The sequence below is a fragment of the Mytilus galloprovincialis genome, chromosome 10 (genome assembly GCF_965363235.1).
Source record: "Mytilus galloprovincialis chromosome 10, xbMytGall1.hap1.1, whole genome shotgun sequence".
Classification (NCBI taxonomy): domain Eukaryota; kingdom Metazoa; phylum Mollusca; class Bivalvia; order Mytilida; family Mytilidae; genus Mytilus; species Mytilus galloprovincialis.
In genome coordinates, this window is record NC_134847.1 from 67,442,149 (window position 1) to 67,456,894 (window position 14,746).

General features: G+C 31.2%; 1 protein-coding gene across 2 annotated transcripts in view; it reads left to right on the forward strand.

The window, feature by feature from the left end:
• The first annotated feature begins 3,154 nt into the window (after positions 1 to 3,154).
• Positions 3,155 to 14,746, forward strand: part of LOC143048189 (adhesion G-protein coupled receptor G6-like) — a 71,107-nt gene continuing 59,515 nt past the window's right edge. The window contains exons 1-2 of one of the 2 annotated variants that reach the window (XM_076221720.1): positions 3,155 to 3,458; positions 8,654 to 9,057. In XM_076221720.1, the coding sequence (XP_076077835.1) occupies positions 8,858 to 9,057 (200 nt within the window). In that variant the 5' untranslated portion in view covers positions 3,155 to 3,458; positions 8,654 to 8,857. The remainder of the gene's footprint in view (positions 3,459 to 8,653; positions 9,058 to 14,746) is intronic. The other variant, XM_076221719.1, reaches the window with a different exon arrangement.

The window sequence follows — 14,746 nt, forward strand, 5'->3', positions numbered from 1 at the left end:
TTTCATTTAAGAATTATCCTACTATGGAAGCGACTGGATACTAATCATCTTATCCAGTTAGTTGTATAGGTGTCCGTTATAATAAATTGGATATCAATTTTACATAGACTCCTATTTTACTTTTTATCCTTAAGCATGCAAACTTAAAACAAGCACCCAGTATGACATAGGATGTTAGTCAATTACAGCTGAGGTATACAGAATTGATGGTGATTAGGTTCGATAGTTTTATGAAGTTTTGACAATTAATCAATAGATAGAGATGCGGAAATGATGTTTAAAGCAGCGAGAATAGATGCATTATCTGATGGTGATAGAACGCATCATTTCTGACGCAAATCTCTCTGTACTATATTGGATTGTTATTCATTTTGCAGGTCATAAACTCGATATCAATCAACATTTTGATTTGACTCTAAAAAGTGGAATAAATTCAATTTTAATCCAATTATCTAAGATGCGTTTTAAATTTGCTCAGGATTAATTTTCTGTGAAGATTGATGTACGTAGAGTCCCATAAAATATTGGAAAAATTATAACGTTCCTTAATCGGTAACAATTCAATTATATATCTGGTATAAACTAAATTTGTACATCGTCATAAGCTTTATGAATATAAAATGTGTTAATTTGAAGAAAAAAAAACGCAATCAATAGGAAGTCACATATACACAGAAACTTCTAAAACAATATTATACATCCAGATATGTATAGATAGTCAGATCAATGTTTTATAGCCTTGAAAGCTACATACAATATATACGAAATGTTGTTTTTCGGTGTTATACCATCACTTTTAGGATATTTGAATACAGTTGTAAAGCTCTTGTCGAATTTCGTATCACATTATGAGCAAGATAAGCAAAATACCCTGATAAGTATATCCATATGCTTGTTTGTAAATAAAAGGAAAACCAGCAGCCAAATGCGTACAGACACAAAACGTGTTTATACAACAAATGATTCGAATATTTAGGTCAGACCCGTGATAAGTACTTTGTAAAGCACAGTCCTGAAGTGAAAAAATGTAATGAAAGAAGTGTATTTATATAAATGTTCCAAAAAGTAAAATCACAAACATACTGAACTCCGAGGAAAATTCAAAACGGAAAGTCCCTAATCAAATGGCAAAATCAAACGATAAAATATATGAAACGAATGGACAATAACTGTCATATTCCTAACTTGGTACAGGCATTTTCAATTGCAGAGAATGGTGCATTGAACCTGGTTTTATAGCGCTAAACCTGTCACTTGTATGACAGTCGCTTCAAATTCCGTTATATTTACAACGATGCGTGAACAAAACAGACATAATAGGTAAAATAGTCAAAATACTGTTACAGCAGTCATCACTTAAAGATTTCCTTAAACAGTTATCGGTGTAGTTAAAATTTTTATCTTCTATTTCGATTTATTAATAAGGTTGTTTTAGCAAACCAAGAAAAGCACTTCAATGGGATCAGGAAAAGCCGTTCAAGATCTCAAATCCAACTAGATTAGTAATAATAAACTCCAGTTTGAGGAACGAACGTCGATTTTATGTTTTTTTGCAATGTAAACATCTTTTGTGCCATAATCATTTTGTCAGTTGAAATAAGAAATTATATAAATATCCCTCTTTGGTGATTGTTGGACTTACAACATCATAAAAATGGTTCTCCTTAACATAACTTCATCCTGTTGCTATTTTATGGTGATACAGCTACTGTACTTCCATTGGTGATCTCCTCAGATCTTGATCTCTTAAACCCTAAATCATTTCAGTAAATCTTGAATCATGACTCGTTTATTTATCTCTATTTATTTGATATCCAATCGTAAAATGATATGCATATTCATGACAATTACATGCTAATAAAACATGAATAAACCCTGATTTGTACTAGACCGACTCATCTAGTTTGATTGTCAACATGTCAGCTCACAAGATTACAGTCCTTACAATAACAAACTATTCTTTGCTATATGACAATGTCTCTTTAAAGTATTCATATATTCTGGTGTTTGAGCCCCTACAATTTTTATTTATAATGTCTACAAACTGAACTGTTTTGTTCAGATTAAAAACAAAGCTTTACTAGAAGGATTGGTTGACAATTATTGATGACTGCTTAACATGCAGTGGGTAATATTACATGCATATTCAGGACGATGTTATGCTAATGAAATATGAATTTCACCTGTTTGAACTGTAACGACAAGCTGATTTGAAATTTTAATGAGTTGGTTCAGCTAGCTCACAAGGTTACAGTCTATACAAGGAGACATTTTACCCTTTCAGACTTATAATTCTAACTCCGATCTGACTAGTGTCTGTGTTTGGTGAAGAAACAACAAATACCAGTCTCGGTTTCGTGTTGTCCTGGAATGAACTAACTAACCCCAGTACTAGATGCGTTGACATTGAAAAGCTGTTTACTTTGTAAACATAGGAAACGATCAAAGTCAAATATGTCTTTTTTTAAAAACATGTATTTCCAGTTCTGTTGTGGTGAATTTTATTTTGTTTTATTCTCTTTATTGGTTATAGTCAAATGCTACTGTAATTGGATGTTTATTTCAAAAACCTGATCTAACATATTTGCGTGTTATTCATTTCATAAACTATAGAGCCTATGTTTGTTGACTTAATTTGACCTTTTAATCTTGGTTCAAGTAAATAAATAGTTGAAATATCGAATATCATTATATTTAACATAAAACAAACACGTAAAATGTATAATATAACAATAACATTATGTGTGCCGTGTCCTTAATGAGGGCAGATATGCATCGTCCAAAATGAGGGAAAACGTAAAATAATTCTCTGTATAAAACATTTCCATTAAACTGTGGTAAAATGATATTCAAAATATGATTGTAAGTGTTGATACACCCTTATGATGTTGTATAAAGACTCATACTTAACACTTTAACAATCTTTTTATTCTAAATTGAGTTTGTTTTATGATAGGTACATGTAACATGCGGTTGGCCTTTAATTTTCCTTTTTGTTGTTATGATGGATAACTTTCACAAATAAAATATTTGTATACTATTTAATAAATTTAATCTATATGTCGTCAATACAGGTGTTCCAATGTCATGTCAGTTTTCTTTAACAACAAAAAATCAAATTACAAATTATAAAAAGTTTTCATAGCTTATGAAAGAACTTGAGATGAGGGACACGAAATCAGAAAATCAAACGAAAATAAACTCCGTGGCCACATTTTTAACTTAGGTTAAGATCTGTGACTAATCGGTTTGGAAATGGTCGAATGAACTTAAAAATAAACCCGTCTTTTCAGTTTCATATAATGTGAAATTATTTAATGATAGGGACAAGGAGAGATAAATGAGTGATGTGTTCCATAGTAAATAGGATTTAATATTCAAAAACTGATGCTATACAATTTTTAAAAGTCTTAACTTATAAACATACGAGAGATACTACAAGACTCTGGATATGTAAGGTAAGTTCTAACATGTTAATGGTAATTGATAAAGAAGACTGTGACGAAAATATGTCAATTCAATTGTAATATGCTTTGTGAGAAATTATTCTATTTAAGCAGTCCGGATGACCACAGAAAATTTATTGTACAATTTTAGAAGAAAAAAATATAATAGTTCAAGGGGTTGATATTTTGGGCCCCACGTTTTATTTTTTTTTGGGGGGGGGGGGGAGTTGGGTGTGCATGAATTAAAAAAGAGCCTTTAACATCAGGCTTTTCCGACACTCGTACATGATTTTTCATAATGATTTCAGTTTTACAAAAACTTGTTAAAGCTTTATTCTTTATATAAAATGTTCAATTGATTGTTAATAGCTATATATAGTTTCATGTGATCAACATACATCTAGTTAAATATAAGATAGTCACTAAACATTTCATTATTTGGACTTACACTATGAAATTGGGCGGGACTAACAGGTCAACAATCATCCTGCGAATGAACTAAAATTTTACTTTTTCATGAGTCATTCAAATCCTTAAAATATCAAATTTCTTCATCTGTTTTTTTTTTAACTTGCCAATGTTTCTTGTTCCCTCTACGGCATTCAGACTCAGCTTATGTCATCAATATTCACTATTTAGCACTTTTGACAATTCTGTACACGTATATATGTGTTCGTCTTAATAGAAATTTCTTTTAAATATTTGGTATATATATACAACGCTTATTATATATATTCATATTGGATCACATATTCAATACCCCTTTTCCGTACAACTCAATACTGTAATATTTATTCCAGTAGAAATCATATTCCAGTTAGAACTAATATTATAAAAGAATTCAATTATATGACAATGGAAAGATAAGAAGATGTTCTTTATAGTGTGTTTGCCAATCACCGATTGATTCTGTTAGGGTATTGCACATATTCACAGAAGGGCTGCCTATATGCAAAGAATGTTGAGAGTGAGTTATAGATGTTTTTAAGCTTCATTAAAATAACTCTTGATAACAGAAGTGTTTCACTACATACAAAAAGATTCATAATATATATATTTTTTAAACATACAGAAAACACATATTATGAACAGATAAATGGTCAGTATGCTCTTCAATGGCAATATAAATTCTAAGGGAATTAACTCTTACAAATATATCTATAAATACGGGGTCGATAACAGAATGTGCAAACATAGTTTTTACTATTCGACAAAGAGTTTATGTAATAGAGATTACGGTAGTGCATCAATGAATTTCTGCTTTATCTAGGATTTTAACACAGTACATGAAATATAATAAAAGCCCTGTCAAGCCGTTTAATAGTTCAGTTATCAAATTGAGGAATAATTGTAGTCCGTAAAAAAATGAATATATATATAATTCATGTATTTGCTTCTCATATGTTGCAAAACCTCTGTCATACATCTATAATCCGGTTTAGTTCGATGTTTGCCTGTCCTATAACATAATAACGCATAACAGACTCTTCAAAAAGATTTTATAGTTAGTGTTATGAAATGGTTAAAAAACACTTGCACAAACGATTTATATCAATTTAAGTGTGCCATATTAAAGTAATTTCATGGTTAATTTACACATAAAAAGGGTGTATCACCTTTAACTCTACTATTTGTCATTCAGCCAGTGTTTAATTTAGTACTTAAGAAAAATTTAAGGCAAACAACTGAAAGTCTTGTGACCACTGACCCATGTCGTTGTATACAAAGTAGTAATTATGTTTTTTAAAAATCTGTATTTATTCATAATTTGACACTATTAGTTTTATAATGATGTTTTTCTTTTGAACTGGTTCAACTTTTGTCATTCCGGAGCATTTCGTAGCGTAATATATGCTAAGGTTTTGCTAATTGTTAACGGCCGTACTGTAAATGAAAATCGGACATAAGCTTTAACCTTGTTGGTTCCTATTATAACTCGGAAAGATAAGTTCAAAAGTTAAACGACTGACATATTGATTAGAATGGCTTTGATATTTTTGTCTTAAATGGATGACTTTTTTGTTATTAGTTGTTAGTGACTTTGAACTATCTCTCACTAGCTGCGAGTACTCTCAGATCTGTACTTTCTGTTGTTTTATTTATGTTTTTCGGTTAGGGATGCATAATTACCCTGCAAAGTCCACTCTGTAATTTTGTTAGATGTATTTCTGCTTTGTATCGATCTGACGAGTTAAGCTCTTTGTAACTGATTTTTATATTTTGTTCTTATGTTGTACTGTTATATAACTGTTCCAGTTTAGGGGGAGAACTGGTGCGCCTTCTAACTGGTTTATCCCCGCCACGTTATGTATGTTTTAAGGCAGTGGTTGATGCATTTATGCTGTATATGATATTTATCTTTCGTTCACTATTTCGTACTTAAATCAGGCCGTTGGTGTTCTCGTTTGAATCGTTTATTTTTGTTATTTTGGGGCCATTTATAGTTGACTATGCGGTGTGGGTTTTACTTATTGCTGGATGCCATACGGTACCCTTTAGTTGTTAGTTTCTCAAGCATTTTGTCATTTGTAGAGAGTCATCTTATTGGCAATCATACTACAACTAGATAGATGAAATAAAAAGGATCTAGCTACATCTGAAAAGACGGCTATATTGGGAGGGCTAAAAAAATCTTAGCAAGTGTTGAAGGCCGTACTTTGACCTATAATTGTTTACGTTTAACACATTGTGACTTGGATAGAGTGTTGTTTCATAGAACATCTTCTTATTTCTATATATTTGATAAAACCAACCATTTAAACGTTAGAAATAAAATAAGGTGATGAGGTATGAATTCAAAATGAAATGTATTTATACAACTATAGGGCACCACACTTCCTTGTGTGTTATATGTTTTTCGGAGTGAATATGAAAGCTGTATTACTTTTTGTGTGCGTTTGTGTTCCGTTTTATATTTGTAATCTATTTTCATTTGTGTATGTGTTTGTTTAAGAGTAACTGTTTACTTAACAAAAAGTGTGACTTGCATGATCCCCCTTTTCCTTTCATTCTTCAGAACACATATCTACTCAAATGATAAGATCACGTTTAATTTTTATCACTTCGTATTTTTGTCTTCTTTTCTGTTTTTAGTAAACAAATAATACCTTTACTCGATGTATTCCATCGTAAAAGATAGCTATACGATTTAAACTTAATAAGTATTTAAAACTAAGCTCTTAAGAAAACAAGACCTAATAGGGATAAACATTTAAATGAACACCACAACAGTTTATTTAACGTATACTTGGACTAATGAGATTAACATGTTTCGTTCAGTATTTTGGATTGTTTCATTCACATTTATCGTGTCTTTTACATCCAATTATTAGTTTTATTTCTTCAAAAACACAGCATGCAACTAGATATTCACATCAAGTATACAAAAGAATATAAAAATAGAACTCCTAAGAAAAATGAAAGATGATCATTCAATACACTGACACTTATAGATGTCCCACTTACTAAAAAGACTCTGAACAGGGAACCAGAAGCTTGTTCGTTTCACTTATATAAGGTGTTGTAAATAAGCAGATGTTCGTTCTTCGACACGACGGTAGTTTGTCCTTCTACAGAAAAAAAAATATGAACTTCGTTTCTAATGTTATATACTATAATGAACTCATTTTTATCCATTTTTCTCACCCTAACCTTTTCCAATAGAAGTCCAAATTTCCCCGATCATCATCCCGGATGACCTCTATTATTACAAGACCTGCATATTGTATTTATTGTTAACATGTTCTCGTCCTGAACATGCATGAAACATTTGCCACTGGACATTAAGCAACCAATAATCAATCAATCACCCTACCTTTACGGCTATATGGGTAATTTACAAATTTACGCTATTTAAAAAAAGATTGATAGGCCCTCACAGGATAACATTCGGAAAGCAATCATTGGGGCTTTGTTAGGAAACAAAACCAATATTAGGTCTAGCAAAATTTGGAGAATTTATGTAGGATGTATCATCTAAATAGGATTTTTTTATCCAAATCAACGGAAAAACATAGCTACCAGAGTTGATTGTTCATAATCTTTTGCTCTGATAGGCCTATTGAAACAATGTTTTTTTGTTTGGAAATTTGAACAAACAATGAATGCATATACGTATTGTGACTTTATCGTTTTTTTTTAATTTGACTTAAATAGACAAAACTTTTTTAACATTTCCTCTGATTTGGTTTGATTTCTGAGTTTTAACGCCACCTTTAAGCACCGCATTTGGGCTATTTCGTTGCAGCCAGTTTTTATTGGTGGAAGAAGCCGTAGTGTCCGGAGAAAACTAACGACCTTCGATGGGATAACTGAGAATCCTAGTCAATTGATATTGGAGTCGAAAGCTCGCGCGAGCGGGTTTCAAATCCTCTGAAACTGCAAGTCTATTCTTTCAGTTTAATTTTTGTCCAAACTTTCTTCAATTCATTCAGGTGGTTAATATGGTGTCTTTAGCGGTACATAGTTTATATTGAAATACTGTACTAAATTTGCTCCAAAAAGTGTTTCCTATTTCAAGCAAACCTAGCAGAAATTATTATGGAAGGACCACTAGACATAATACTTATATGGTTTCAATTGGATGGAAACATGGTCATCAGTGCACGTGGCAATTATCGATTCTGATTGATCAATTCTTTTATTTTTTTGCAAGATTGGGTTGACCTTCTTTTTTTATACGTTTATGACTGCTGGAAAGTTTGACGCCTTTTTTTACTTTTTCTTTGGTTCATATCTATAGAACTTTTAAAATCTATTTGTATTTTGATACTGTTTTTTTTAATAATTGTGGATAGATTGACTAATTGTATTGTTTTTTTCTAAGTATAATTGCTCTATGAGTTTGGAATAGACATAACATCATTCTTTTGATGCAACATTAAACTGCATTTGATCTGCTGATTCTCGATTGTCTGTGTACCTCATTAAATTAGAATTATTCGAAATAGTTAAATGAACTTTTACTTAATAATAAAGCAATAAATATCCAATACTGGCGATCCAATATTCTGCGTAATGACGGGACAGTTAAGTACAAGTACCATTTCCATTAGCGAGGCACGACTGTTTTTTAGCGATAAGTCATTGCTGTTGTAAAAATTCATTGATATTCAAATCAATATGGAAATTCTTGTAGTGTAAAATTGTAGTACTTAATTATAATTACTTTGTTACATTATCTTTATTAGTGGTGTGATATTTTACAGGTGCCTGATCTCCGACTCATCAGCGGGAAAACTGATAGCTAGGGAACAATGTTAATAGGACGGCAATAGATGCGATACCAATGCACGGAAAAGTAACAGCACCTTATATAATCAGACATCTTCCTCCTAGTGCTTTAAGTACTGTTTCCTCGTATTCCTACTAAGACAATAAGCTTTACAAGTTTTAATAAGTAGATTTTAAAAATGCCATTGTTGTACGGTGTGTTCCTGCTACTTTCATTTTCCATAAACGTGAATTCAGTAACATTAGGGAACCTGTGTACCAATACTGTTGGCGTTAAATGTGACTGTACGTATGATGGTGCTGGAAGATTAGAGGTTAATTGCTCCAAAAGGACTTTAGATTTAGTTCCTACTGGGATTCAATCAGACGCAGTTGTTGTGTAAGTATTATGCAATTATGTAATTATCAAATTACGGTTTCAGTTTTGTTCAAATCATTACTATTTCACATTTGAAGGTTTCGTACATTTTTGTCTGTCATTGTTATGATTTAAGAACACACTAAAAAGTCACTGTCCCTTAAAATTTCTTCAAACAACGAAGAATTTGATTTCCAATGTTTCTACGGAATAGTCTTTTTATATGAGTTTTCAAAAAAAAATGTATATTACTAGTTTGTAATTTGTTAGGTGAAACCGTCTTTCTTAATTTTAACACTGTGTATTAAATCAGCTAAAGTAAAGAGAACTTTCAAGTTACTGTATAACTATAATATCTCGTATTGTAGTGTGTAATACATAAGCTTTGTTCTGCCCACTCTTGTCTTTGTATCAGTTAAAGAAGTCAAATGCTTTGACAAAGCTTGCTATAATGTCGGTAGTACCTCAGGTATTACCTACATCTTGAGTATTGATTGGTAACCTGTTTTCTTTCAGTATGTTTTCTCCATTGGCATTTATTAATATACTCCTTATAATATACTTTTTTTTATAGTCTCACTAAACAATAATGTTTTATTTGAACAAATAATGTTCTAATAGGTATGAAATTAAATTTACGTGATGTAGTAGTGTAGGATTGAATATTTGAATAAACCTATCATTTTTTTCAATCAAAAGTCAGATTGACCGATTTCTTTAATTATATTTGTGGCGATTTGTAGACCATTTTGTTCAAAAGATCATTCTATTTTATATGGGAACAAGTCGTGCTTTACTTCCCGATAGATACAAGAAGATATGGTATCAGTGCCAATGATAAAACTCTCCATCCAAGTCACAATTTGAAAATGTTTTTGTAAAGCCAGAATTGGTACCTTTGACATAACGATACAGATACAGATGTATTGTATATTTAATACATATTATTTTATTTTAGGGATGGACGTCCTTCGAATTAAAATGTTATTAAATATCAAAATTTGTAATTTTAAATCAAAATTCATTTACCGACAACATATGTAGAGCCAAACTCCAATTTTGCTATTTTGTTTCAAAATGCCTTCAACAGCAACATATTTTGGTTTTATGGAAATGTGTAACTCTAAATAGTTATCAAAGGTACCAGGCTTATAATAATTTGATACGCCAGACATGCGTTTCGTCCACAAAAGACAGTCTATCAGTGACGCTAATATTTAGATCGAAATTGTTTGAAAATGTTTTAAGTATATATTACTCCTCTTTCATTAAACCTCTTAACTAAGTTTTCCATAAGCAACTCTGAAAAAAAATTTGAAAGAATTTGTCGTAAAATTGCACCTCAATGAAAACAGTGAATCTGTATTGAATCTCTAACCATCGCATATAACATGTATTATCATAAAGAATAGATATTCTTTGCACGATGAACTAGCTAGCACGGGTTCTTGATTATACAAAAATTCATACAAGCATTCGACAATTGATTATTAAGAAAAGGAGCAATCATTTTTTGCTGTTCTGTAGGTTTATTTAAATGTAATGTTGTTGTTTTTATAGTTATGTATTGCGTTTCCCATACGCTTATAAAATGATACTAATCGTGTATAATTATTAGGGTATAGCTGTCTCCATGGTTTTATCTAGATGTATGCATATTGTATTAAGTATATTGACAATGATAATTTCATTCATGATATAAAACAAATTCATCAAAAAAGTATTTCAAAAAGTACTTAAGTCATTGAGGCGTTAAATCATTATTAGAATATGGTAAAACACTGATAATGAATTTCGTTATCTAATGTAATTATGGCTTCCATAATATAATATACTTATGGCTGTTTTCACAACAATTCATTCTATGTAATTTTACCTCTATCAGAAGTACAGTTTGTTAGTGAACCTAACTTCGTGGCTAAAAAGACACCATAAACCCAGCAAATAGTTTGTACAAGCGTAAGGTTTTTCGTACATGTGTTTCAAAAACCCGCCAAATAGTCCGTATTTTCTACGCCATAGCCTTGTTTTTCGTATTCCCTCACGTTGACCCTTGTTAAAACTAGTACTTTCCTTTAACTTGACGATCAAGAATACGAGTGATATAGAAATAAGAAGATATGGTATGATTTCAAATGAAAAAACTATCCACCAAAGATAAATTGATTTTAAAACTTAACTTTTCTTTTACTTTAAATTTAAAGTAAAAGAAAAGGTGGAATAATAAAAACTATTAGTTTCACTTAATAACTCAAAATATGCAAACTTACTCATGAATATGTGAACTTGAAATAAATGCTAACACTTTATTCCTTAAATGTATCTATGCAATAATTACATATCAATTGACCGAAAAGGTATATATTTAGAATATTGCAACTAGAATGCCAGATTACCTAAAAAAGATTGTTTATCTTGCGCACATTTACAGTCAGCACATTTATTATACATATGTGCACTCAAAATATCACTAGATGTATATTGCCAGATTGGTTAATAATTTTCATTTCCCCTTACGTAATTGCTAGATGGAAATATCAGGATTCTTTTTTCATAGTGATCTTAATCGGCGTTTTACATTTCCGCATTAAAATTCCTATGTTTCCACAATTTTGTAGTACTCTATTCCGCATTTTGTTTGCATAGATTTTGTTAAAGGTTGTTTACATTTCCGCATTTTTATTTTTAATGTATGCCCCTTCCATTTGCCAGGTAAACCTAGGTCGTGTTTTTGTTCTTTGGTAGTGATTGGTGTTTAACGCTACTTAAAACACAATTGGGTCATTCTGGCATTAATATTCTTCTTAATATGTCGCCTATGCCTATTTTTTTTGTTTTTAATTGTAAATAGATTGTTTGTTTGTTGCTTTTTTTCCGCCCAGTGACAAATATTCCACCGGAATTAAAATCAGTGTGAAGTGGATGTAAGCAATCATAGGCAATCTTTATGCCATTCACTGGTGACAAAACCCATACTGTAAAGTCGTCTAGAAAAGCCCGACATGAAAAGTGTGAAACAATTCAAACGAAATTTATGCATAACAAATCATTCTACAAAATATCAAATATGAGTAGAGACATGAACCATCAACAACCACTAAACTCTACTAGAGACCAAATCACACAGAAATTAACAGATATATGTCACCGTTCGGCCTTCAACAAGAAGCAAAGCCCATACCACATAGTCAGCTATAAAAGGATCCAAAATCACAAATGTAAGCATGGTAATACAAATCAAGAAAAAATACTATAATAAAATAAGGTCTTATGTATCATCATTACCATGATTACCATTTTTTACATGTTAAATACAGGTAAAAATGCGGAAATGTAATATCTATTTTTTCCGGAAAAGTAATGCACCAAAATGCGAAAAAGTAAAACTGGATTTTTGCTTAAATTGCGGAAACGTAATATGCATATACAGAAGGCACGTTCTTTTGAAATTTTCAGTATTGAGTATACCTGTTAGTTCAACAAATGTTTAATAAAGTTACAAATAGCTCTTAATTAGTCCTTGTAGGATGAATGTCTTTTCGAGTGGTAACCCTTCAAAAACCCTCTCCCAAAGCTAGTTTACTTATCTATTTTATCACGTACTGGTGAAATAAAATGAAGATAGATGTAAATAAGCGAATCATATCATATGACATTAAACATACATGTATCATCAACGTTTTAACTGTTAAAAAAGGGGTTCTTTAAACACGCGTAATAATTTAATAAAGTATTTTAGTTGTCAAATAGCATTTATTCATTAAAAAATTTAAAAAATAATTTCTATAAATTTAAGATTATCATGAGTGCTATGAAATATTAGCTTCATTATTTTCATTTCAAACTAATAAGCAAACAATTAAAGGGCAAATTATGGTTGTTTATGGTGTTTTACTGTCAACTTACCTAGAGCTAGTTTTCTTAATGAATATATTATAAAGTACTGTTGATTTTATTATAGAGATATGTTGGGTTTTTTTTATTGTATAAGATAAACGAGGAAGTTTAAATGACAACAATGTAATGTTTGAAGTATGCAAAAGTATCCAAGCCAATAAAACTTGCCTGACGGGTCTGGTAAAAAAATCTAAACGGCCAAACGACCGGAATACAAATACTTATACTGCATACAACCGAATACTATTGACATAAAATAAGCAATTCCAATAAAAATTTAATCTAAAAAAAATATAACAATTCAGATTAAGGCGCATTCACCATAGCCACCGGAAACAACACGCATAAGACTCGCCACTATAATTTTGTGATGATAGATAAACTCATCATAGATACCAGGACTAAATTTTGTATACGAACTTTAACAAAAAACTAAATTTTGAATACACTGATAAATCACGATGACGCTGACCTCACATGTGGTTTTTTCGGATTAAAAATACAGGTCTACTCGAGGACAGACTTTGTTCGACTTATATCAGTGTATCGATCTAACACAAAGAAGTACTCATTTTCATAGCAGACTTCCATAATCTCCATCTAAATAAGGCTAAAAAAATATCAACGAAACGTTTAACATCACATTTACCTACCCATGATCCATCGCAATATCAATGCATTTTTTTTACACTGATATTAAAATATTCTCTATAGTTTTGAGAAAGCAAAGTGTGTGAACGGGATGCAAAATGACATCGCAAGCCGTGCAAACAGTATGTTATAAATATATTAAAATAAAATCTAATCTAAAATTACTATTTTCGGGTTGACGTATTTAATCAAAATTTAATTAGTAATAAAACAAAAATTGTGTTGTATAATCAAATGCAAAAAGTATTTATGAGGAGTAATCAGAAATTGTAGATCTTCGTTCTGGTAGAATATGCTAATATAATTTCTAAACATGTTTTATTCATTTGTGTAAAAAATTATTGGTTCAAAAACACTTTTACTTTCAAGCATAGGAGATGGAACAGGGACGCAAACTTCACATGTAGATTGAAACTTCTCAGGCCAATTTAATTACCAGGTCACCAAAACGTAAGATACCTTAATTTCTTTTAAAGCAATAAGCGAAATATCGAAAACTTCATTTTCTTTGAATTTCGAAAATATCTTATTTCCTAGCTTTTCTTGTCCCCCTTCTAATCTCTCCCTCTTGACTTATGATACCCGATGAAAATAAATCGTTGAAGATGAGTTATGCACGTTGATACCAAAGTCGTAAGTCTGTCGCTTCGTTTGTCACGTGGGGATGTCATTATCTGATTATCTTTGCTACACGTTGTAACTTTGCTCCGCATCATTGTCACGCGTAGATGAGATTATCGGATTATCTTTGCTACTCGTTGTGACTTTGCTCTGCATCTTTTGTCTCAGTCCTAAATACATGACAAGAGGGAAAAGTGTATACTCGTTGATATTCTTCATAATGATATTTAGTACCATGAGTACTGTAATAAATTATAATTCTCTAAGTTTTTGTCCTGTTATCTAGTTATGAAGAGCTATGTTTTGTATCATACTTAACAGAATGTGTTTAGAATACTAGTAAGCAACACTGACAATGCGTTAATTTTGGCATATCTGGAAATGTGGTGCAAAATTACGACATTTCCATTGGCTCTTTGTAAGTTCAATCATTATGATTTTGAAAGGTCACATGAGTTAAAAATGCTGAGCAGGGGCGGATGCAGGAATTTTCGAAAGGGGGGGTGCTAACCCAGGGCACCCAGGGCAAAGGGGGGGTGCA